The sequence below is a fragment of the Myotis lucifugus genome, unplaced genomic scaffold (genome assembly GCF_000147115.1).
Source record: "Myotis lucifugus unplaced genomic scaffold, Myoluc2.0 scaffold_79, whole genome shotgun sequence".
NCBI lineage: Eukaryota > Metazoa > Chordata > Mammalia > Chiroptera > Vespertilionidae > Myotis > Myotis lucifugus.
The window spans coordinates 2,029,090-2,056,531 of NW_005871127.1; the positions used below are offsets into that span (position 1 = coordinate 2,029,090).

At 39.0% G+C, this 27,442-nt stretch overlaps 1 protein-coding gene and 1 long non-coding RNA gene across 2 annotated transcripts in view; both read right to left on the bottom strand.

Moving 5' to 3' along the window:
* Positions 1-25,576, bottom strand: part of LURAP1L (leucine rich adaptor protein 1 like) — a 45,527-nt gene extending 19,951 nt beyond the window's left edge. The window contains exon 1 of the mRNA XM_006090697.3: positions 24,547-25,576. Coding sequence (XP_006090759.1) covers positions 24,547-24,852 — 306 coding nt within the window. The 5' untranslated portion in view covers positions 24,853-25,576. The remainder of the gene's footprint in view (positions 1-24,546) is intronic.
* Positions 23,274-24,028, bottom strand: LOC111826449. The gene is made up of 2 exons (XR_002829773.1): positions 23,886-24,028; positions 23,274-23,443 (listed from the first exon to the last, which is right to left on the bottom strand). It is a non-coding gene; the product is annotated as an uncharacterized LOC111826449 (long non-coding RNA).
* Positions 25,577-27,442: the final 1,866 nt, after the last annotated feature.

Sequence of the window (27,442 nt, forward strand, 5' to 3'; positions counted from 1 at the left end):
ATTACTTAATTTTTTCTCTACATCAATTTTTTAATCTATATTGTGGTATGATCAATGTGGTATAAGTTGATATTCTATCAACTTTCTGTTGACAATTTAGGATTAGTTAAAAATGAATCATCTTTTAAAAAAAATACAATTCTAGCCCTAGCTGGTTTGGATAGAGTGTTGACCTGTGGACTGAAGGGTTTGAGGTTCGATTCCGGTCAATGGCACATGCCTGGGTTGTGGGCTGGATTTCCAGTAGAGGGTGTACGGGAGACAGCTGATCAAAGATTCTTATCATTGATGTTTCTATCTCTCTCTCTCCCTCTCCCTTCCTATCTGAAATCAATAAAAAAAATGTTAAAAAAAATAAAAAGATACAATTCTACAACTTGGATTAAACAGGCACTGGCCTATGTAAGTATTCATTAACAACTCTAGGGGCAAAAGTAGATTTACAGTTGCTCATAAGGAAAATAAACAATACTTAATAAGTAATAAACTCATGTACTCACAACTGTAAACCTATTTTTGCCCACTCGATATGATACCACTTTGATTTAATGTACTTTGATGTAATCTCAACATATTTTACAATCAAGAATCACTCCTCACATTTTGCTGTTAAAGAAATGGAGCTATACCCAAGTAACCATCAGTAGATAAGAGGACAGAAAAGCAGTGGTACATTTACACAATGGATTACTCATAAAAAAAGAAGGAAATCTTACAGCATTGATGGACCTGGAGAGTATTATGCTAAGTGAAAATAAGCCAGTTAGAGAAAGACAGATACCGTAAGATTTCACTCATCTGGAATTTAATGAACAAAATAACAAACAAAATAGAAATAGACTCATTGATACAGAGAACAGACGGACAGCTTTCAGAGGGGAGGGAGGTTGTGGGGCTAGGTGACAAAGGTGAAGGGATGAAGCAAAGAGGAAAAACTTGAGGGAAAGGCTGGAGGGAGATAAAAGAGTGGATATAGGGAGGAGAAATGGTGATGGAAGAAGACAATATACAGGTGATGTATTATAGAATGGTACACATGAAACTTACATCATTTTATTAACCAGTGTCACCCCAATAAATTAAATGAAAAGTTTAAAAATGGAGTTATGGAGATACTACAATTATCTAAAAGTTGTACACCTATTCAAAAAATGTAGCTGGGAATACATTGTTGCTTCTATTCTTATTCTCTTGCATTTCCTTACATCTGAAAATCACTGCTGCCAGATTAAATGGTTTGCCGTAGCAGTAAAAATTAGCATAAATTCCATGTTAATTTATCACTTCTATCTCTGAAGGATCACAAATGAGGATGATAAAAGCAGATGCCTGGCATATGGCAACAGATGGGTCACCACATTTAAAAAGATCTAGTGGGAATAGGGTGGTTCGCTTTTCTCAGTTCTTATCACATCAGGTGGAAAGCATGGAGAAGAAAACAATCAAAGTAATGCAGACTTAACTGGGTCCTAATTTTCCTATAGCTTTTAAATGTCCTATTAAAATATAGGACTTGTAGTTTGCTAGTATGTTTCATGTCACAGCCATGCAGAAAAATCCATCCTAGAATGAATAAAGGTAGATATATAGGTAGGAATCTACAGTACCCACTGACAAGCTATGGCAGCTGATGGCAAGAATTATTGGAGCAGATGGTACATGATGAATGCATCAGGACATGTCCAGACACCCAGATTCATAACATTACCAAGGGTTTCACTATTTTTGCTCAGATGATGACTTCTCCTAGCATTACATTGAAATTTCATCTATGAAGCATTTAAAATTTTATATTATAATTACACATGCTTTTTATTATAAATTAAACATAAGAATGATGCTTATAATAAAACTTTGACTCAATACCCATAAAACATTACAGAAATACCCTAAGATGGAATGCTTCCCAGTGAACTAGCACCTAAATAACTATTCATTTTTTAAGGAATGTTTCATTTTCTATTTGGAATTCCTTCCATAAATACAATTCATAAACTCAGATGATAAAAAATTATACTAAATAATTGCTGGGTTTTACTGGATATAACTGCTTGCCATATAATTAGCAAAGATGATGCCAGATCATGTTTTCCCTTGGGTATGAATTATCTAAATAAGGCTCTATTTGGGTTGATTTTATCTCTCTATTAAAGAAAATATATGACTCCTACTCAAATAAAATCCTTGAAGAATTTTCTAAAGTTAAAACTTAAAAGTTTATCCTAAATTACAATACAGAAAAAGAAGACAAAGTTACTGCAATTAAAGCTCAAACTTTACCTAGAATTCGAGGTTATTTTCTACTAATTAAAATCTTGGTAGATGCAGCTTAAAAAGTATAAAGCAGTATTGTATTTGAGTGTCTCTAAAAGTAATAGAACGGCCATTTTTCTTTCCCTATTATCTGTCTCTTGATTCAAAAATGTAACTTCTGCCCAGCTGGTGTGGCTCAGGGGTTGAGTGTCAACTCAGGAACCAAGAGGTCACTGGTTCGATTCCAGGTCAGGGCACATGCCCAGGTTGCCTACTTAATCCCCAGTAAGGGTGGGTGCAGGAGGCACCCAATGAAGATGTCCCTCTCTCATTGATGTTTCTGTTTCTCACTCTCTCTCTAAAAATCAATAAAAAAATATTTTTTAAAAAAAGAAATGAAACTCCTGCAATCGCCTAAAACTTGGCATTGGTCTCTCCTAACACTCTGTATGTGCTGCTTTTATAAATTAATCAGTGTGGTTGCCATTGTCAATTTTTGGTAATAACAATAACGTCTTTCTAGGCTGGTTTTGCAATTATCAGAATTAACTGCTCAGGAAGTAGATAAAGAACACCTGGAGGTGGTGTATTGAATTCTAGGAAATAGCCATAGTTCTCATAGGTAAAGCCCCCAGGGTTGATGGCAGATATAGGAAGAATCCTGGTAACAATGCATGTTAGAGATAGTGGAGGCATTTGCTGTTTTAATTATTGTGTTTGTAATCCCACATAGAAAACTTTAACGAATCCAGGTTAATTTCCATAGTGATAGCAAAAAATTCCAACAACATTAATAACAGCATAAACAGTAATAACTAGCCTTTAATAAAGCATTAGTTCCAGGCACTATAACAAGTAATTCAAATTGTTTCCACCTAATCTTCATAAAAACTCTAATAGTATATTTTATTAAATTGCAACTCAGAGAGGATCTGTAATTTGCCAGTGTCCTACAACCACGGAGTGATGGAGCCAGGATTCTGACCTAGACCTCCCTGGCTCTGAACCCCATGGCCTACAATACACGCTTCCTTTCCCTATGCAAGAGCCCAAAAGACAGCATTCAGGATCCCCTTAACAAAAACCTACTCGAATATTCAGTCTGACCAAAAAATTAATTAGAAAATCATGTTGCAAAAGGAATGACATTTATTCCCTCAGCTTAGGAATTGTTAAGGAAATAACCTGAACTGTTGTATCATCACGACAGAAATATAAGGAACAAGTTAAATATCCAATATCAGAGAAATGCCAAAAAATGGAATCTCACTCAGGCAATAACAATTAGGTTTAGGAAAATCACATAGGAAAGGTTTATGATACAATGCCAAGCAAAAATATAGGCTCTACAAAAAAGAAATATATAAGGCATATATTAGAATTTCAACACTGCAAAGGAAAGTTACAGAAGAAAAATAATTGAATATAATAAGACAAAAATTATATAATAATGGCCTTGGGTAATATAATCATTATTTTTGCCTCCCACTTATACTTATGTACTTTCTAAAATAACTATCAGGAGTGTATATTACATTTTAATGAGAAAAAACCTTAATTACAAGATAAATCACATAATCATAAACATGGAAATTTATATAAATAGCTGATCATTCAATGCCAGTTGAATGATTAAAACATTAAATTAATAAATATTTTTGTTTAGAAAATATCAACTTTCTAATAAAGGCAACTTACGTTAATTTATTGTGTAATTATAAAACCTATGGAATTGTGGAATTATATCTGATAGGAAGAAAACAAACATTTTGGAATATTTATATCTTGTACAAGTATAACCTTCTCTCTTCCCTTGTTCCAAAAATATTTTTGTCATTTTTTATTTTATTGCATACTTTCATTCCTTAGTAATCAACAGTATGCTTTCTAGTTTACGAGTATTTCAAAAGTACAGCATACTTTAAGGATCCCATAATAAAAAACACATGGAACTGTTTAGTTCTCAAGAAGAAAATCTTAAGGAAAAAAATGAGTAAGTATGCAAAAATATAACAGCTTTTATTACACAACTTCCTCAAATAACAACTACAATTGGTCCTTATTGCTTATCCAACCATATTCAAGCTGAGAATTCTCTATTAATTGTGATTGTTTTACCTTTCTTATCTTATTACACTAATTCCCACATAACGTTCTCACCTGCCTCCATCATTCTCATCACAGATTCCTAACTGACAAGTGCTTATTCTACCCCAAATTTGCCCAGGCAAATTTTCCCTCTACCTATGGTTACCCTCCTATAAAACCAGTTCTTTGCAGGGCACTTTCTAGACAGCTTTACTAATATACTTCTCCAGTACTGAGCTCTTATACTCTGCTAAATGTATAGAGATGAAATATATTGGACATGGTTTTAGCTATGCAAGAACTTATGTTCTAGAGAGGGATATAAAAAGTAAAAAATGAGAAAAATATATAGTAGTACAATGTTATCCATGGTATGACTTGGAGGATAAAAGTCAGAGTTGACTGGATGAGGTGTGAGGGACAGCACTGGGAAAGGAAGAAATATCCAGGCAAAAAGAACAACCTATACAAATGTCAAGAAATAAGAGTACACATGGCACATCTGAGGAACTTAGGTGGGGCTGGAGTTGTACATGAAGATGTAAATGACCAGGTCTTAGGCATAGTATTGAATGGCTATGATAGATATAATTTGCTTGATATAAAAAGTATATGTTATTACAGATTGTGGGCCTTTGGAATTAGACCAAAATTTTTAATAGCATGGTGGTTAAATATTGCTATTGTTTTATTAATAACCTCATTGGTTTGCAAGTAATCTGAAATCCGTGTCTTCAACTGTATTTCTTCTGGGGCCTATACAGGAGTGGGATGTGGTTTGTGCTTAAAAATATGTGTTGCATTCACTTGATTACTGTTATAGTAACATTTCTAGAAGCAGAGGTGGTGAACCGTGCCCAGGGTGGGTGTTTACATAGTTAAATGGTGTGCAACTGAGAGTTTCCATCTGTCTTTAAGGCCCAGCAGGGGGTGAGGCTTTGGAAATATGTGTATTTACTACAGATATGCATCATCCGTGTTTAATTGGAACAACCAAGGTTTTTGGCTGGGTCAAATTAATTTCATGTGTAAAGTCAAGAGATGGCAAATAGATTCCTGTTAGACTCATTTCCAAGTATGTGAATCATGTAATATTTGTTCTTAGAAGAGTTAGATAGTATGAGTAGCACCAAAATCTGCTTACAAAAAGGCATTGGATTATTTTCATGGAGAGGATAACTTTTTCAAGTGATTTGATACTATTGCCACAAAATTAACTCAATGATGTAAAAAAATGTAAAAGTAAAAAAAAAAGAAAAAGTATATTACTCCTTGAGAATTTTGGGTGAAATCCAAATAGAATCAGTTTGTTTTCAGACTGACAGAAAACAAAAATAACCCAACCCTTAATGTTATGAAATTGCTGATCATCCCCAGTAATGATGTCTGAACTTTTGGAATTAAAGTGTAAATGCAAATTCTTTTCCTCTATTTATATTGGCCACTCCATGACACGCAAAACAACCAATTTGGGAAGTGGAAAATCCTGGCCTTGTCTTTATCTACTGTAAATCACTCCCTATCTCGATTTCCAACTCAGCGATGTGAGCATTTGATAGTGCTCCTAGGAGACTTAATGGTTAGTGGTTTTAAATAAAACAGTGTTACAGAGTCTAACAATAATCATTTCAACCCACTTGCTTATCAATGCCAATAAGATAAGATGGTTGTGCTATGATTATTTAAAAGGCTCCAATACAGAAAGTAGCATCCATTTATGAGTTCATTCTTGTTATTTATTTTTTGACTGCTAATGATCATATTCAGAGCTCATTTCATTTATTAATCAAATAAAAATGTTCGAGCGGTTCCATTTTGTGCTGGCAGTGTGCTTCCAAGCATGTTGATTTTCCATGTCTGATGCCAAGTAAAGCTATGGTTCATGAAAAAGATTACTTTCTATCATGGCTGAAAGAAGCACTGCTTGAGAAAGCTTTTTCACTGCCTTGTTAGTTGCTCTTTAAAGTTACAGTATTCATCATTATAATAATATAATAATTATAGTAAGTTTACAGTGTACATCAATATAGTACATGACAACCATTAAGATCTTCTCAAAATTCCTGACTTCATCATGTATGAATCCACATAAGAATCCACATATGAGCAGAAGTAGTCAGTTGCTTCACTAAATAAGTTTTCCATGTTCTATAAAATTAGTCTTTTAATTCCACTTATAAATGTAAAGTTTAACATGGTTGGAAAGGAGAGTAATTAAAAGTTACTGCCACTGAATAACCAAATACGTCCAAAAAATGCTTACCATCACATAAAGAATGTTTATCAGCCCTGACCAGTTTGGCTCAGTGGCTAGAGCATCGGCCTGTGGACTGAAGAGTCCCAGGTTCGATTCCGGTCAAGGGCATGTACCTTGGTTGCGGGCACATCCCCAGTAGGGGTTGTGCAGGAAGCAGCTGATCGATGTTTCTCTCTCATCGATGTTTCTAACTCTATCCCTCTCCCTTCCTCTCTGTAAAAAATCAATAAAATATACATTTTTTTAAAAAGAATGTTTATCAGTTTAAATGTACTCCAAAGTATAGATCAAGATCATGGACAACAAATTTGTTTGCTAATAAAAAACAACTGGTTTAGGTGATAAACCAAAGATATCATACCAATACAAACATCTAAGAAAATAGTTTTATTTTACATTAAGTGTACTGGTGTAGACGTACAGATTTCATTTCCCTGTGGTATAAGATTTCCTTGAAGCAGGATACATGTTTATAGACATGAAATGTACATAATTTCCAAGGCTACTACTGAAGGATGGCATTGGAGGGAATGTAACCAACAAGAGTGGGGGGAAATTTTATGACCCATTCTTAAGTCTTTAAGTTTGGTCCCTATTAAAACAATGCATAATCTGCATTCATCATGAAATCCAAAATTTACCAAAATAATCTTTGTCAAGTTCTAGTTCATTTTTTCCCCACTGACAAAACCACATGTAAAGTAGACCATAAATCTCTTAGTTATCCTGACTTTCTTCTCACATACTCATTCTGACATCCCCAAACTGATTTTTAAGAACTCCCAAGTAAGGGATAATTGGAACAAATATTACATTGAAAAGCAAACACAAACACAAATTTAAAAATGGAGTAATAAACTCAAGAAGTGGAATATGAAAGTTAAAATTATACTTCATTTCATCGGAGTTGTCAGGGCATGCATGGTTCTTGGCAAAGTATAAACATAGCCAGATTAAAGGAAAAACAAGTGGATGTTTTTCAAGAGTTAATTCAACGTAAGGATATTTCTATTAAATGTAACTCTCCAAAGGAGTTGAGCACATGATGACAGTGATAGTATAGCTTGAGTCATTACTTCTTTGGTCAAGTAACTATAGCATTAGGCAGAAGACTAGTCGCATTTATTGGGCAAATACAGTATTCTAGCAAATATAGCTACAGACATTGCATTGAAACATAGGTAGCAAGTGTTATATTCATCTTTGAAGCATTATAACATCAATGCTTTGTAAACTACGATGTATAGTGCATATGTGAAAATGCTTTGTAAACTACGATGTATAGTGCAAAATAATGACTCACAGGAGACATCTTTTCTTAGACAAAAATGGTAAAAAATTATATTCTTTTCCTGTGACCTTTTCTCTCACTTAACAAAACGGGCTCTTCAAATCCCTGTTCCCATACAGTTCAAATATTAGAAGGCAATAGTGTTGTTACTGTATCCGGCATTCAAATGTATTTACTGGATACCACCTATGCTCCAAAATCTTCCAGCTGCTACTTCATATTTTCATAGGGAACATAAGCTCTGGCTGAAAAGATGATTTTGTAAGTTGAGGGCGTTTTCCGATTGCCCCTAGTATGCTTCAGGTAGACCCTGCTATATTGTCTAACTGAATGCTGGTCTGGTCGATGTGAAGTAGCTACTTCTAGTGTCCTTTCAAAGATATTCTTAGGGAAGGTCTGAACTCAGCAGGAAAAGGATGGAGGTCATTAATTATGACTGCGATTCTGCAGGAGGGAGGAAGGACATTTATGCCCTGAAACTGTTCTCGTTGGAGAAATACTCACTGAGGTATTTAGAAGTAAAGTAATAGCAAGTCTGCCACGTTTTTCTTTAATTTGGAGAGTGTGTTTATGAAAGCTGGGGACAGCGAAACAAGAAAGGGCTTAGGGTAGAAGCAGCAGGAGAGAGCCTGGGCGGTGGCTCCCTAGAAACATTATAGGAAAGAAGTGAGCCGGGGCAGGGCTGCTGTCAGCTCACTGAAAAGTCAGAGAAAAGGGGGCCTTGGGACCAGGTTCATGGGTTAAGCCTGAGAGGAGCTGCTGCTGCCCATTGCTCCTCTGGTTGCAAGTCTCCTGGGGACCCTTAAGAGTTTAGGAGAGAAAAGTCAAGATGCATGCCTTCGAGGGAAGAAAGGTGTGGGCGTGCTCCAGGGGTGGCCCCCCTATCTGCCCCTTTTTAAGGTGAAAAAAATTTAAGGAAGTGTGTGTGTGTGTGTGTGTGTGTGTGTGTGTGTGTGTGTGTGAGAGAGAGAGAGAGAGAGAGAGAGAGAGAGAGAGAGAGAGAGAGAGAAAGAAAGAGAGAGAGAGAGAGAGAGAGAGAGAGAGAGGAGGGAGGAGGGAGGAGAGAGAATGAGGTCAACGTAAATTGTTAACAGGTGGGAGAATCTGGATGAGGGGTATATAGTGATTTGGGGTACTATTTTTGTAGCTTTTATGTACAATCTAACATTATGTTAAAATAAAAGGTTTTTAAAAATGCCTGCCACATATTTGGAACTCCTCCTGTGGATGTGGATAACATACATAAGAAAGAGGAAGATTAAAAGCAGCAAAAGCCCATTAGTGTAGCTTTAGGAAGGTGGTAAAATAATGCCGCTGGGAAAACGAGTGTTTAAAAAGCTCACATAGGGACAAACCAGTCCAGAAGGAAGCCAGTACTGTTGCTGGTTTAGTAGCAATACTGGAATATTTGGTAGCTTTTTCCTCTCTTTTGAGACTAGTTCCAAATTAAAAACGGAGAAATGAGATGATTCCTTGGAACTCCTTTCCATTTTGAATCTTACAATGAACACTCAGGAAACAGAGCCTTTTTCATTCTGTCCATCCAGCTTACCCATCTGGACGTTGATAATGTGACGCTCCACTGAAGTTTGCTTAACTGCCTCCAACATATAAGATACAGTGTGCCCAGGTCACATTGTACTCCTACGTCCCCACGCCTACTGAGGCCTGTACCAAGAAGAGTCAGATAATTAATGCCCTGATGACTGATGCTACCCAGGTACTAAACTAGGCTTCCAAAATAAATTATCTTTTATTGATGTACTGATCAGAGAAGAAAAAGAACTCCTTCATTTCTATAGTATGGCAGTGCCCCTGAGCAGTGATTCTTGAGACTGACAGTATCTAGGGATAGAGTAGGTCGTGCAGCCAGGAAGAAATTCTGTATTGCTTCAAAAAAGGCAGAAAAGTTATTTTTCTTTCTTTTTTAAAAGTAGTAATGAAATGCGAACATTGAACTGGAACACGTGGTGTTCCTCTGGGCAGGATGATTCCCGGGTCCTTGTCCAGGTGGGTTCAAAGAATGAAACCATGGACAAAAGGAGAATAGGAAAAGGTGGAAATTTATTGAGAAACTAGCACAGACTCCCATGTGGGGAGGGGGAGAGAGTCCCACTAAGTCCCTTTTTGCTACGGTTTATAAAGGCTACAGTTCTTTGTGTCTTGCTATCCCCTCTGATTGGTCACTATAGCAGCTCCAGAGCTCAAACCTCATGTGAGGTTCCCCTCTTCTTCTCCCTTATTGTTTTCCTATTCCCTTTGGCCTCCCTCTTCCCTCTCTGAATGAGTGGCTTCCTTCCCATTATTCTGTAAATGTATACCTTCTGCAGCTCCCAGCTCCCTTATTCTATGGAAATGTATACCTTCTGGCAGCTCCCTTATTCTGTGAATGTATACCTTCTGCAGCTCCCAGCTTTGCAGCCCTGTGGTTCTTCCCCAAGGCCCCCTTATTCCTAAAACTTCCTAAACCTGTCTATTTTATCCCTAAAAGCCCCTTTCAGTAAAGTGGAACAATAACAAACACTCAAAAGATGTTTTAGTATTTCTTCAACCAACAACCTAAGTTCCAGGTGACTGGGTTTGGCTGGTGAGAGGCAGGGGAGGGACTGGGGTTCTATGTTCCAATCAAAAAGGAAATGTTGCTAATGCATTCCAAACACAACACTTAGAAGCAGGACTAAGGTGTACTTTAATTTAGATGTTCACTGCTCCATCCCTAAATAATGGCTGGGCATTATGGAAATACTAGAGGCCCAGTGCACAAAATTCATGCACTGGGGGAGTGGAGTCCCTCAGCCTGGTCTGCATCCTCTCGTAGTCTGGGACCCCTTGCTCCTTACCGCCTGCCTGCTCGCTGCTCTTTACCGCTCGGCTCACTGCTCCTTGGCTGAGCAGCGTTCCCCTGTGGGAGTGCATTGACCACCAGGGGAAGCTCCTGCATTGAGCGTCTTCCCCCTGGTGGTCAGTGCGCATCATAGTAACTGGTCGTTCTGGTCGTTCCACCATAAAGGTTGCTTAGGCTTTTATTATATAGATAAGCATTGATTAGTCATAGCCTCTGCCTTCCAGGTGATAATAGTGAGGGAGAAAAAGATAGTGAGTAATATTATTCACCAAGTTGAAATATATAGCCTAAAATTTGCACAATAGGAAAGTGACAAATGAAATTGTTCATAGAATTTTGTCAGACTTTCACCCCATTGAAATATTTAGCCCTAGAGATAAATAAATGTATTTTAAATAATAATGTGCTTTTGCTGCAGAAAGATTTTTTTTTGGTGAATAATTCCTAGTCTACCATTAAATCATTAAGTTTTATAATGTGACTAAAATCACTGAACTCAGTCATTAAGTTATACTTGTTAGTTCCTTATGTATTATTTCTTTGCAATACAATTTTATTACCACCTTTTAAAATGATAGAAGACTAGAAAGTGGTTTGAGATTCTTGTTGATTATTTTTTACCCTTTTCTGCACTTTAAACAGTGACTAATTTTCTGTCTGAAAATGTATATAAACATCTATCTGAGTCCTAATATTCTCCACTCATGTGAAGAGACTGTAGAATGCGTGTAAATATTTCTGAGAGTAGCAGACAAGTTCATTACCTTCCTTTGGTGAACTTGTCCATGTTTAGCATCAGCTACTGTGACTAAAATCACGAGGGTCCGTTGGTTTTTAATGCACCTTATTCTACAGAGAGGACGTTCCTAAGTTGAAGTGGCCAATTCTTACGTAGGCACTAAGCATTCCAGGTATTACTTCTGTGCAGGGGCACTCAGTGCCGAACTTAGCAACTCAGACTTAGTATGTGTAGGACAGGAAGCTATTTTACATGTAGTCATACTCCCTTTTTCTTTGAAATGGAATAAAGGGAAGAAAGAGAAAAATGAGTAGTAGAAACAATTCTAATCTCATCTTTTCTTATAAGCACCAAAGAGTTAAGCTATTAATCAAATGGGAAGGACAGAAAAACTAATGCTTAATGAGCTCTTTCTGTTTAGCAGGCTGAATGCCAGCTATTTTATATATATTAAACTCTTAAAGGCATTTAGCTGATAAAAGGCAGAGCTATAATTCCTTGACTTCAACTCTACCTTATTCTGAAGCACACATTCTTTAATTTTTTTATTTTTTTAATTCTATCAGTTTTTTTTCCTAACAAAATACAAAATATACTCAGTGTAGAGCAAGCATCTCAAACTCAACAGCTAACATGGGCCAAATAAATAAGGTTTAAGTTTATGTGGGCTGCAAAAAAACAAAAGCTTTAATTTTCATAGAAACATAGGTTTATTTCGATAGAGACATGCTGAATACAAAGGGCTGCCATAAATCAGTACTCAATCATGAGTATTTGTTGTGGCTGCATGCGGACTGTGGGCCGCAAATTTGACATACTTGGTGTAGAGGAATTGGATGAAACAAGAGCTAAACAGAAAAACAAAAAACATATATCACCTATAACTCCACCACCCAATGATACCACTCTGAATATTATAGGATATTTTTATCTCCAACCTTTTTTCCTAAGCATATTATATCCAAAACTGTTTTTGCTGTTCATAAATCTATGTATATAAAAGCCTAAGCGACCCTTATGACTGGAATGACCGGTTGACCAGTCGCTATGACGCATACTGACCACCAGGGGACAGACACTCAATGCAGGAGCTGCCCCCTGGTGGTCATTGCGTTCCCACAGCCAACCTTTCACAGCCGGCCAACCTCCCTCATTCCTGCCTGGGGCCGGCCAACCTCCTGCGGTCCCAACCCCAGGCTGGCCGGCCAACCTCCCACAGTCCCTCCCCCAGGCCAGCTGGCCCTGATCTGCCTTGATTGGGGCCAGCCAGCCAACCTCCCGTGGTCCCTCTTCCCATCTGCCCCCTACTCTGGCAGGCCGGCCAACCTCCCGCGGTCCCTCCACCCCGCTGACTGGCCAACCTCCCACGGTCCCTCCCCCCGGCTGTCACCCCCGGCTGGCAGAACCCACCCTGTCCTTCACCCCCGGCTGGCAGAACCCAATTGGCCCAGCCCCAGTTGGGACTGGGTGAGACGGCCCTGATGACCCCGATCACCAGCCAGGCCTGGGGACCCCACCCATGCACAAATTTGTGCACCGGGCCTCTAGTAATTTTAAAATATAATTTAAATAGCTAAACAAATTTCTATCATATGCACATAAAAAACCTACCTACCATTATTGGTCATTTAGATTATTTTTATTTTTTAATCATGAATAATACCAAAATTACAGACTATATTTTTGTGTGCATATTCATTATTTCCTTAGGGTAAGTAAATTTCTATATTTATCCTAAATATTCCTGGCACCAGAATTGCTATGTCAAAGAATATTTTTTTCCTTTTTTAAATACAGTGTCAAGTTTACCTCTAAAGGCACCTTGAACATACACACCTCTGGCCCCTGTGAGAAGACTGCCTGTTTCTCTCCACTCTTGCCAAGACATGGCCTTGCCATTCTTTTCTCATTTTGCAAGAAAGGCAAGAAAGTCCTTTGTTTTACACATATACCCAGAAACCCAGGAGCAACTCATTGAGCTTTTATTGTGTTTTACACTGGAGAGCTTTCATCTGAGATCATAAATCCATGGCTTGTAGACACACATGCTAGAGCATTTTTTCCCCCATAGTGAATGATTGTAGAGTTTATTTTTTGATGAATAACTGGAATTGCCAATTAACAATTATAATGAATAGAAGTGTCTGAACATGGAATGTTCTGTCTTGTGAGCCAGGGAAGTACCCATCACTGAAGAAGTTGAAGAAAAAAATAATCAGCTGACTAACATGCCATCAGGGAATTGGTCTAGATGACCTCTATAGTTTCTTTCTACCTTAAGGTCTTTGATGCTCTTTTCTTTGTTGTTGCTATTATTATTAGTAGTAGTAGTAGTAGTAGAGAAGCAAGCAAGAATTTATTGATGACTGAAAAAAATATACATAGGACAGTAAAACAAGGAAGGGCATAGAAGAAGCGACAGGAGAGCCTGGGCTGGGCTGCCTTGGCTCACCAGGAAGTCAGAGAAAAAGGGACCTTGGAGTCAGGTTCGGGGGTTAGCCTGGGATGAGCTGCCTCTGCCCATTGCTCCCCTGGTTGCAAGTCTCGTGCAGTTCCTTGGAGGTTAGGAAATGCACACCTGTGGGGAGAGGAGAAGGGGAAGGGAATGGCCTGGGTGTGCTCCCTGGAGGGAGAGCACCCTGGGACCTAGCTCTCCCTGCCCGTTCTCCCCTGGTTGCGAGTCTCATGGGGTCCCTTGGAGTTTAAGAGATTCGTGATTATGTGGGAAGGAGAGGGGGGAGGGAATGGCGTGGGAGTGACCCCTGGAGGGAGAGCACCCTATGATGCTCTTTTCTATTTCTAGAGATTATTGACTCTGTATTTTTGCCTCATCAATTGCAATATTTGTATATAAATAGAGTGATTCTCTCTGACTGCTGTACTTTGTCAGTAACCTATCCGAAGTGGCAGCACTGTAAGTTATGCTTTGAAGCAATATATACCTATAATCAATACCAGAGTGTTTGCTGAATCTAGAAAATTAGCTGCAACATGAGCTCTTAAAAGTTTCAGTTTGAAAATTATGCATGCACGTATAGTCACAAAAATATATGTATAATTATAGCTAAAGTATGTAAGAAACCAGAGGTATGCTTTCATGTGTTCAGAAAATTTCTAGGAGGATACATAAAATATTATTCTTAGTAGTTGTCTCTAAGGAGGGGAAATTGGGTAAAGGGATGTGGGGAACTTTTTCTAGTATTTTCCACTTCAAATCATTTTATACTGTTTGCATGTTTCAATGACTGCATGTACGAATTTAATCATCATAATTTAAGATTGTATGAAATTAAGAGAAAATTTAGAAACAAAGTTAACCACACCAATGAAAAGCCAATCGGACCTATTTATCATTAAATTGTCAGCAAAGGAACTACCGGTATCTGAATTGAGCAGCCTTACAAGTTGGACTTTATCACCAACTTGTGATAAAGTGACTTGTGAGGAGGGACTTTTCTTCTCAATTTCTTCTCAATATATAGAAAGTTGGAGACTTAAGTCCTAAGTTAACATACAGAGAGAAAATTCCATAATTTTAATTACAAACAGGTAATTCTGACCATTTTTTAGTTTGCATAAAAAGAATCCATGGTATCCATCAAATCTTTTTTAAACCTTAAAAATTATTCAAGAAAAGCTGATGCTGATAGTAGAGGAGGACATGCATGTGAATGTGATGTGCCCCCTAGAACTTAGAAATGAGGGAAATTATCCCCTGAAAATCTGAAATTAATCATAAGACATCAGGGGTCAGGATTGAACTATCACCCCTAAAGACAGTCCAGGGTGCCTGCCTCCTGACTGATGGGATTAACATTTTGAAGACTAAGATGTGTCAGTTGGAATATAGGCTTAATTGCAATGGACACTCTGCCTGACCCAACCAAGGCAGTTTTTTAATTAGTTACTGGTTGAGGTTTATATGAGAAGTGATAAAATAGGATAAAAATTAACTAGATAAACATTTCTTAAGTTCTATCAGGAATCTGTTTGTATTACCTAACACCCCACAGTGCCTACCTCAAAAGTGGGTGAGGGGTGAGAACAGAACAACATATACATGAAAACTGTTTACAGTACTAACTGGCATAATGTAATCATCCAATGCATGTCAGATGAAGGAAAATGAAATCCAAAACACCAAAATTATGTGAATGTATATTTGTGTGTGTGTGTGTGTGTGTGTGTGTGTGTGTGTGTATATTTGTGTGTGTGTGTGTGTGTGTGTGTGTGTGTGTGTGTGTGTGTATGCAAAGAGATTGAAAAAGGCCTGAGAGGATTCATACCAAACTTCAACAGCAGTTTCCTCTGGGGTATAGAGTAATATGGGGGAGGTAAAGTATTGAGAAGAAGTGAAGGGAGACTTTTGTTTTCCTTTTTCAATATGTCTATATTTCTGGAAGTTTTATAATGAAAAAGCATATCTTTAATTTAAAAAAAGGAAACAATAATGTTTTTGAAGAAATACCAATGGATCCATTGGTATATGTGTGATGAAATTATTGTAAAAATGTGCATTCACAGCAAATGAGCACACTTCATGGTACTCACACATAGTATGATTTGTGAGTAATTTGGATCCACCATGTAGCCAGACTCACAGTGGCCCTTGTTTGAATAAATGGCTGAGAAACCAATTCTAGTGACTTAGTCAAGTTACTTAACCTCTGTAAGCCAGTTTCCTTATCTATAACATGAACATATGCATATTGTATAACCCATGGACACAGACTAGTGCAGTAAAGGCCTGTAGTGGAGGGCGGTGGTGGGGTGGAGGGAGTCAATGGGGGGAAAAGGAGGACATCTCTAGTACTTTTAACAATAAAGATCATTTTTTTTAAAAGAGTGGTTGGGCTGGTAGCACCAGTTTTTTTCTATGACAGATAAAGTAGGTCTAACTTTGGTAAAAAAAAAAAAAGTACATGTTGGTATAGCCATTTTAACATACATAGAAATTGGATAATAAATAGACATCATAATAAAAAATAGCTACATATAAACATCCATGTCTTTAGTTATTCTTCCTGGGAGAGCTTATGGTAAATAAGCATACAGTTTAAACTATTTAATATTTTGAAATTCTGAAAGAAAAGCAGATATATACATTTAATTCTGGATGTCAACAAAAGCATAGAGGTACTCTCAAGCATGAAATGTAATACCACAGTCATGGTTAAAAGTTCAGATCCTGTGGGGAGGAGGTAGGCTAGAAGGGGTCAATGGGGAAAGAAAGGGTACATCAATATTACTTTCAACAATAAAGGTAAATTAAAAAAAAAAAGCTCAGATACTGACTACAACCTAGCTCATCTCCTTACTATCTTGGTAATCTTAAGCATCAACAATAAACCTCAGTACTTCATCTATAAGGTAACTGTGAAAATTATGTTTAGTTACGATAACTATAAGGTTTCAATGAGATGATACATATAACATGTTTAACAGAGTACCTGGCACACAGAAAGATCTCATTATATGGTGATGGAAGACCTGACGGGGTGGTGAACACCATACAATATATAGATGATGTATTATAATTGCACACCTGGAACCTATACAATTTTATTAACCTATGTCACCCAAATAAATTCACAATGAATGAATGAATGAATGAAAGGTCTCATTCTAAGTAGTCTCCAGTTCCTCAGACTACCTAGGATACTGGAAATTAGGTTCATCAACCTATGCTACTATACTCTGCTTGCACTGGAGCTGGGGAAAGGCTACCCACATTTCTTTTTTGCTTTTGTATAGAAATGCGGTCCCTATGGAAGATCTAGTGATATGGTTGAAGCTATGATAGTCAGTTTGGTAGAAGCGGTGCCTAAGCTTTCATGTGTCGCAAAGCCTCATTGCCCATCTAGGGCTTCTTGTCTAAAGTCAACAGAACAGCCATGTAATTGACATAATACAGTAGCTGTTAACTGTCATCATTCTCACTGTTTTTGAATGCCTATGTAATAACTGATTTTCTTATTTCATTGAGTTCATACGGCGCCTTGGTAGAGATGCCTTTATCCCTATGTGAAAAAGAAATTGTATTATAACTTGCTCAGAAATGGTATTATAACTTGCGCAGTGCCATATACCAGTGAGTGAAAGAGCCAAGGCTAGAATGAGGGACCATGGAAGATGAGCTAAAGTCTCTGCAGGGATAGAGTGTTGGGCCGAGACAGCCTGCTGGGCCCTGTTGGTCTGTATCCTGTCTCGTTCTAGACGTGACTGGAATCCTAGCTTGTCTGATTCCAAAGCCGGTGAAGGTTCCAGCCAACCAGAGGTCCACCACATGAGTAGTGAATATTCACCTTTAAAGAAGAACAACAAAAAAATGTCCTTCAAAGAAATAGAAACACATTCTCAGGGACCCCAGAGAACTCCAGACATAAACCCCAGTTTCAGAAGTAGTATCTTAAAAGCTAAAGCCTTAGTGTGTGAAAAAGCCTTTTCACTGTGACTCACCACTACAAAGTGGAAGGAAAAAAGGTGTTTTTATGCACGCAATCACCCAGGTGAACACAACCAGTTTTAAAATTGGCGTAAAATGTGGTCTCTCAAGGTCGGGGCGGTATGGTTGTGTAACTTGAATAAAAATGAAAGGTAATTCTTTTTTGTCAGAATATGTTCATCATGAGTGTACCAATCATTCAACATACATTCCTCGGGACAGGGCCGGGCTCATCCATTTTTTGGAAATGTCACTGTTTTCAAGTTATGTATAAATCCTCGGCATTCTGTCTGTGTAACATTACTATCTTTGCCTGCACTGCCATTAATTTTGAGCCACAGTGTAAGGAAACATGTTTCAACAAGATTTGTTTACTAGAGTAAGGAAGTTTAATAATACTCCATGCACAACATGACAGAAGAAACTACTGTTAGGAATCAGATTTCCTGATCTCCTTTATGTCTTTATCCCTAATATTAATTAAGCCTATAATTTACACAGTTATTAGCACTTTTAATTCCTTGTACAAGGCACATTTGCTGTGAGAAATCTCCTCAGCTTTATCTGTTAGTCTCAACATTTATGTCTAATCTCCACCATCGCATCACACACCTGCTGATGTATTTGTTTGTAATCTTTCTCTGGCCAAATTATATTCCCGTTTTATCTTTTCAGCTCTCTTGTGAACTCATCAAAGAAGTTGCCTTCTACTTTAAGCTTCTCAATTATATATCAAAGGGTTTTCCTTAAGTTTTTTGTCCAACTTAAAAAAATAACTAAATTTTAGAACCCATGATATAAATCTTGTTGCCTACTTAAGTTGAAGTATTGCTGATGCAAGTGTGAAGTTCGTGTAGTAAAATTCTTTTTGAGGACATTTAAGATAATTTTTCTTTTTTTTCAATAAAAATAAGTTTTATTGATTTTACAGAGAGGAAGGGAGAGAGATAGAGGGTTAGAAACATAGATCAGCTGCCTCCTGCACGCCTCCTACTGGGGATGTGCCCGCAATCAAGGTACATACCCTTGACCGGAATTGAACCTGGGACTCTTCAGTCTGCAGGCCGAGGCTCTATCCACTGAGCCAAACCAGTTGGGGCAATAATTTTTCGTTTTACTACAAAATAAGTAAGCCATTTAACACAGGGTACACACATGAAAAAGATCAGTGAGAAAAAGTATCGGTAACATTTTTTTACTATTATTATTATTATTTTAAATTTATAGTTGAAAGTATTACAGATATCCCCTTTGTTTTTTTTTTTGTTTTTCCCATTGACCCCCTCCACCCCACACCTGCCCCTCCCAGGCCTTCACCACAGGATTGTCTGTCCTAGGGCTATGCATATATGCATATGAGTTCCCTGCTAATCACTCCCCACCCTCGCACCCCACCTTCCCTCTGAAAGATAACATTTTGATTTATGTTCCAGTATCACTTGATGTGTCTGCATTTGTGTCTACTACTGTATTTGCCTAGAAAACTTTATTAAAGCAAGAGTTGATGAATTGGGTGAGGTGTTTAAATGCTTTAATAGTAGGAAAAAATAACTAACTTGAGATTGTTTTTACCTCACTACTACATAGCCGGTATGCAAATAATTAGCAAAAATATGGAAATCAGGACACAATATTTTCAAATTAGTTTTTATAATGGCACTGCAGTAACCATCCCAACATAATAAAGAGTTGACTAAAATCCAGAATATGGCATCTACAAGTAATACGTACTTCTTTACAAACTCTACTTTGATTCTGTAAACAGTAATTATGTAGGAAGGCAAATGTGGGAAGGTGTATTAGACTCCTTCTAATTCCAGGTTCTCGTTCTTTAGTAATTGCTTTTATAATCTCCTGCATTTCAAATTCCTTCCAGAGTAAATTGATGTAGATAATTTTCACGCTCAAGCTAGATGTATGAAATGGACGCATTGAAGTAGCACTAAAACTCTTTACACATATTGTAAAAGTGCAATATAAAATTAATCACTAAGAAACCAAATGCAGGTTCTGACCAAGATTGTTTTTAATTATTGGAAAATATTTAGATATTCTGAGATATTCTAGAACTTAGAGTAATACTATTTGATAAGTAATGCTTAAAGTCCCACTTTTAAGAAAATTTTGCAAAAGGAATCTTTACGCACTGAAAGAAGTATAATACTCATAACAATGTATTGGTGCCACCCCCCTCCAAAAAAAGGAGTCTTTGCATAGAGAGTAGGAAGAAAATTTCAAATATAACAGACCTTGGATGACTGGCTTTTTAAAGTAGGCATTTTGTTCTATATTCCCAAGGTCTTGAGGCAGACCTAGTACATAGTAGGCACTCAATAAATATTTGTTGATTATTGAATGAACTCCTGTCTGAAACAACCCCTGGCATGCATCCTGAGGGATTCTTTTGATTGGTCTCTTAGTATTTTAGGGGGTGGTAACATATTACAGATGTATAAAAAACTATATTTTGAAGGGAAATTATTGGGATACAGACCAGAATGGTCATAAAAACACAGTACATGGATTCAGATGATATGAGTTAAGTTGTGATTCTGTCCACTAATTAGCTGTGTGACCTTGGCCTGCTTTCTCAACCTTCTCTAAGCCACAATGATCACATTTGTAAAAGAATTCCTTTCCCAGTATGGTCTTATGCAAATGATATGATAGATATTAAAACACGCTGTGAACTGAAAAGTAGTGAACAAATATTATTGAGCATAATTTGTACAAGAGGTCTGAAATCTATTTCCAATTTTATCATATATTTCCTATGTGTATCTCTTCATTTTTTATTGTATTGTCAAATTTCCTCATCTTTAAATTAAAAATCAAAATACTTTACACATTGGGAAAATTTTCTCCCTCCCCCAAACATCCTGATGGTTACCTTGAATTGGCCTGTCGTATCAAATATATTCCTGAAAAATTACTTTTGTAATATTTTCCTTCCTACACCTCTATTATGTATGGTGCTATTTATGTTGTTAATAAGAGTTTCGACATTAAGAAATTTGATCACAGAAACAGATTTTCCCCCCTGTTCAATCTTTTTCAACTTTCTTCCATTACAATGCATTTCACAGGCCTCTATGAGTATGGATTATAACATTAACTAATAAGAGTTAAGGAAATTATTCATAAAAGCATAAAAGGAGATGAGAGAGACAATGATAAAGTCATGTGTATGTAAAGAATCTTAAGACTACTTCCCTGCAGGGCTATGCTGTATTGTGTCCACGGTATACACATCCATTCTAATAGGAAAAGGAGGCTAATTCCTGGAAGTCTCTAGAAAGGTGTGTGCATGGCTAAGGTATATCTTAGGAAGGAGTTATGAAGGCAAGATCAAAGCCTGACAATTCTAGACTATCCAGAAGAAAAATCTGTGAACAACTCAAAATAATGAGCATGAAATATGGGGTCATGCATAATACCAAGAAGGTTAACTCAATGCTCATGGTAGAGGATAGACAAGGACATAAAAATCATGATTAAGAGATCATAGCTCAGCTTCTCTACATGGAGACACTAGGGGAAGATAGGAAGAACTGCATCTGTTCGGTGTTTCTGAGAAAACTGTCAAGTCTACATGAAAACAAATCTGTTGCTTTGCAACTATGCTAAAGCTGAGCACCCAGAGAGGTATGCAAAATGGGGGGAACTCTCTCATTGGCCAGGGAATATACCTGTTTTCAGTCCCTTCTCTCTCACGTCTCATAGCCAGTGTTATCACGTGCTCAATGGAGACCTTTATTAGAGTACAAAATGGAACACAAGACATCTGTTCTGGCATGAATTCTCCTAAGTGCATAGATGCTTCACATAGAAAATATAATGAATAGTCAATTTAGCAATGTGCCTCTGCTGTTACTGTTTCTATTTGCTTTTTAAAGTTTATTTATTAAGATACCATAATCATTGCACATCGCAAGATCTGGCTTGGGGAAATAGATTTTTATTAACTCTATAACATTTTCATTAGGAAAAACAGATATATCTGGAAAGTGTTGAAGAGGAACAGAATACATGACCTCTATATATACCACTTTGGAATTTGGATTATTTTGAGCTGAAGACAATCAAGACCCAGCAGGCTGGAGAAAAAATTTTACTTCTCCCTTAACTACCTAAAAGAATGTAGATAGGGGCCTGGTTCAGAAAGAGAGCTATTACCAGAGATAACTTTTATCTGAACAACCCGTCTGTTAGCCAGGCAAACATCTAATTTCCAAACATCTGCTCTTCTTCTTGGCCTGAGAACTACCTTTCTCCCCTTTGAAGCCCTAGGGCCCTATTCCATTACTTTTCTCAGGCAAATAAGCCTCAACTGCCTAACTTGACCTTGTGTCTCACATTTTATTGGGGTTACCTTACATAAGAAATTAAATTTGTTTTCCCCCTGTTAATCTGTCTTATGTCAATTTACTTGTTAGACCAGCCAAAGAACCGAGAAGAATAGGAGGAAATTTTCCTCCTTAGTAGTGTCTTTAGTTGTTAATAACCAGATGCTTTTTTTTAACCTACGGAGTTACAGAACACATTTGGCTTAATATATTAAAAATAATAAATGGCAAATGAGTACAAGAAATTGGAGAGCCTTAATAGAGAGGCTCCTTGACTTTTTCAGTTTGTACTTTCAGCAGCCAGTTACTTAACAGGTATAATAAATGCTTAATAAATACTTGTTGAATAATATGTATAACCTGTGTATCTGGACAGTGAAACATAAATATAGTATAAAATCATTTGCATTACACGATGCATGAATATATACACATACAACTACCTATCCATATGCGTGCATGCACACACACGTATATATATTTCTCACCTGAGGATATGTTTTTATTTTTATTTTATTTATTTTTAAATATATATTTTATTGATTTCAGAGAGAAGAAAGAGGGAGAGAGAGAGATAGAAACATCAATGATGAGAATCATTGGCTGCCTCCTGCACACCTCCTACTAGGGATTGAGCCTGCAACCCGGGCATGTGCCCTTGACCGGAATCAAACCCGGACCTTAGTCCACAGGCTGATGCTCTATCCACTGAGCCAAACCAGCTAGGGCTGTTTTTATTTATTTTTAAAGAGAGAGGGAAGGACAGAAAAAGAGAGAGGGGAACCTAGATATGAGAGAAACATTGATCAGTTGCCTCCCAAATGGGCCCCCACTGGGGATCAAACCCACAACCTAGGTATGTGCCCTGACAGGGAATTGAACCCACAACCTCTTGGTGTACGGGAGGATGCTCCAACCAACTGAGGCATGGGGCTCGGGCTATGACTATATATATTTTTAAACATCTGGGCATTCCATGTAGGGAGAAAATGAATACTTGAGACATACAAGATAAAGAATGGCTTTAAAGAACTTGAGAGAGGTTTTTAGTGTTTCCTAGAGCCTTCATGTGGTGAAAATTCTGAACATGGGACAGATCTTGAAGACTGGCTTTTTGCGCTCATGTGATTGCCAAGATTACTTTAGGCTGTGGAATCCATTCCCTCCAGAGTGTTCCAACTGCAGAAAGAGAGGAGGGAAACACCTCTGGTTACTTCTTTTTAATGCGAAGCTCCAGCAGACAGCATCATTTATGTAGAAAATCCTTCCAATCATCCTTCGAGAAGGCCCCTGTTGCAACTGTCCTTCTCCCCAACCTGGTAGAAAATGCTGTTGATTTGTTGTCATTTTCCTCAAAATATTCAGGAAGGACTCATTTCCTCCAACCACTTGGTTGTACAAATACACCGAGGCCACAGAGAAGTGACTTGCACAAGAGCTTATGGCAAGTGCCTTTATCTAAATCCATCCGGAATAAGGAGTGTTCCCTGTCCCCGTCCTCCTCCCACCCTCCCTTTCTTGGGCTAACATTTGCAAACAGCACAGAAAACAATTGCAGATTGAGGACCGAGGGGGGAGGGGAGGAAGTGGTTATTAGCAAATCCCTGGGCCTGGAGATCACCTGCTTTCTTGGATCAAAACGGTGTAGCAAGCTATTCATGAGAACATCAAGGACAGGACGAGTGGGCCATGGTTTTCCGAACCAGCTGTGGAGAATCAGCTCAACAGTGGCCTCGGAACAGCAGCTGCACCAAGGGGCGGAGGCCATGGAGGTGGGAGAGGAGTGAGCGAGCAAGTCAGGCAGCCAGGCTGCAGGGACCCCGCGGCGCCACCTCTCGGCAAACCCGGAAGTGTTTCTGTAATAAGCGCAATGGCCTGAGCCACCTTTTTGAACCTAAAGTGTGAATGGCTCGCAGCAGGCCCCAGATGCTTCGGTAGTAACCGCAAACCCGGGGGGGATTGGTGCCGGGGGGACTGCGCTCTGGCCACTAAATGGACGCAGCCAGGGAGCACCAAGTCCTCGCAATCAAAGTGCACAGAACAGAGCAGGCTCTGCTCTCTTGGCGAACCGTGAACCGAGCAAAGTCCGGGGTAAACAAGCCTTGCAGCGGCTGCCTCCAGACCTGCACCCCCTGTGCGCTCCTCTCCCCCTCTTTTCCCACGCACCGGAACCCACCCCTGCAGCCCTGGCCACCCTCTCTCCCAGGCCCTACCTTCCCATCTGCGATCTCTGCATTTTGCCTGGGAGGCCCCCATGCCCACCGCTGGCGCACCGCACTCACCATCTCTTGCCTGAGGAGGTGCAGCTTGGTTTCCAGCCTCTCCAGGGTGCTGGAGTGGCTCCGTCTTCCCGGGGAGCCCGAGGTTGGGGAGGACGAAGAGGAGGACGACAAGGAGGGAGGGAGGCTGCAGCAGCTGCTGCTGCTACTACAGCCGCCCCCGCCGCCGCTGCTCCCCCCACAGGGGTCCCTGATCCTTTCCAGGGGAACCGGCTCCTCCCCGCGCAGCGAGCGCACTAGGCTCTCCGGCACTTTGCGCCCCAGCTTCAGCTCGATGTCTCTGAGGTCTGGCACTGTCGCGTCTTCCATGACTTCTCAAGAGCGGCGATAATGGCAGGAAAATGCTGCGGCTGCGAGGTGGCAGCGGCTGCTAAGTCGGCCCCGAGGTCAGAGGGCCCCTCCAGCCGCCAGGGTGTCTATCCGCGGCGGGTCCAGAGCACCGTCCGCTCCATAACCGCCTGCGCGTATCCACCCTGCAATCTGCACAGGGCGCTCCGGGTCCCCGCCGCAGTCCCCTGGTCGCCGTCACTCCTCCGACTCTTACCAAGATTAGAGAGACCGAATTCACCCTCTTCCCTCTTGGCCACTCCACGGCGAAGTTGAGTTAATTGATCTTGCAGAGCGGGGGAGAACGCAAGTGCTACAGACCGAGAGGAAATAGAGGGAAAGGAAGCCGGCTTTAGCTTTCTGGGGGGAAATCACATTATAAAACTGTCCATCACATCCCTGCGCCATTCACTGACTGCCCATCTGGTCCCGCGCGACACAAAATAATGATGTGGCCACACTCCAGCGTCGTTTCATTTTCCAGCCATAAAGCTCCAGGCTTTCAAGGGATCCTCAGAAATCATCTCTGGTCAGTGATTGAGGAGGGCGGGCGAGTGCATGGACGCCTGCAAGGAGGTAGTCCGCGGGAGTTTAAGGGCTTCCTGGATGCAGCAGAAATACCCTTCTTGCCATTTAGGCCGTTTGATCCAAGTCATTGTGTTCTTGCGAGCCTCAGAAACTTTAAACGGCGCTGGCAGGTGGACCGAGCCAGGGCCAACCCCTGTACCCCTGTACCGTATATCCTAGGCAAGAAGAGCAGCACGTTTCCGCACCCCTGCTGCCCGCAGCAGTTTCAGCGCCCTGTTTTAGTTGGGAGTTCCTAATAGGAGTATTAGATTTCAGTTTTCCCGGCGGAATTGCCTGGCACCTACAACCTTTACAACAGTTAGCGAATATTAGAGGCAGAATAATGACTTTAAGGGTGGTGTCCTACCCCACCGCACCTTCCCAAGGCAAAAATATAACTTTAAAAGCCTTTCCTGATAATTTTATACGAATAAAACGTAACCAAGTGAGACTGTACAACCAAAATTAATGGTCTTACCTAATGCAACAGTATGTCACTACAAGCAGAAGTGAAGAATTAAATAGCCAGAATAATGCATGTGATTACTGAAGATGCTAGTAGCTATGGGTTTTAAAAGGGGGAAGTTGCTGAGATGCTTTTAACTTTAATTATGGAGGGAAAATATTGAGCATAACTAGTCAAAAAGTTGTCTTTGATCATTTGTATTTTCAACTAGTTAAGAGCATGCCAGTCTGTTGATCGGAGATACTTCTACCAAGGAAGTTATTATGGATTATAGGTTTGATTCAACATGGAATTTATGCTAATATCTTCAAGTGGAGGATACCATTTTCAACACAGTAAAGTCTAATTCTAGGGTTCCATTGGAATATTTGGAAATATGGCCCTCCCATTTCCGGGATGAATAAGTATTGTGGTATCAGTCCTTCTGACCCTCCATTCCCAGAGGCATCACTCATGTTTTGTCAACACTTGCAACTTCATGGGCAGACATTTCTGAGAGTTTGTTTCTAGACTCATCTAGAAAGTCTAGGGATAGGAAACGAGGCTTCTGAGTGACATATTTCATGGCAGGAAGAAAGTTGCTGAAGTTCTCTTGTCAGCATGTCAAATATTTGTGTTATTTCTCACTCTTAAAAAAATAGAGAATAGTTGTAAATTAGGTGGCCCTTTTTAAAGTTGGAACAACCATTTATGGAATCAAAGGAGAACAAGACTAAATCTCAACTCACTGATAAAACTACATGCTTTGTACTAAATTTGGAAAACCACAGGCCCATTGCGTAAGAATTTCACTGTGACATGTAATTATGGAAGGCTTGCATCTCAGTCAAGAACAGGTTTTTAAAAAATTATAAAACCCTTACAAAGTTCATAATAGAGTTGGCTGAGAAGAGTAACTTACAAATACAATATCTACCTTGAACTTGGTCAATTTAAAAAGTTTATTGTCAAATTATCATCAATATAATCTACAAAAAAGAAACACTTCCTTTGCTGTGAGTCACAGACAATAAAATTAGTATTTGATACTGGTGAAAACTCAAAAATAGAAAAAAAAATTGCCTTTTAAAGGTCAGCAGAGAAAATTCCTCTGAAATTAAAAATATGACCTATATTGAAAGTAATACTTTGTGCCAATACAATATAAAACAAATGTTAAGACTTTTACATTTTCTCAGTTTAATGCTTTATGACATTTTGTTTAAAATAGAGACATTTTGCCCTAGGTGGTTTTGCTCAGGGGCTAGAGCATCAACCTGAGGACTCAAGGGTTCTGGGTTCGATTCCAGTCAAGGGCACATGCCCAGCTTGCAGGCTCGATCCCCAGTAGGGGGCGTGCTGGAGGCAGCTGATCAATAATTCTCTCTCATAATTGATGTTTCTCTCTCTCCCTCTCCCTTCCTCCCTGAAATCAATAAAAATATATTTTAAAAAAGAGACATATTGAATGCTGAAATGCTAATTTTCAAAACATTTTAGAATCAATCCAGCTGGTACGGCTTAGTGCAGTGGTCGGCAAACTGCGGCTCGCGAGCCACA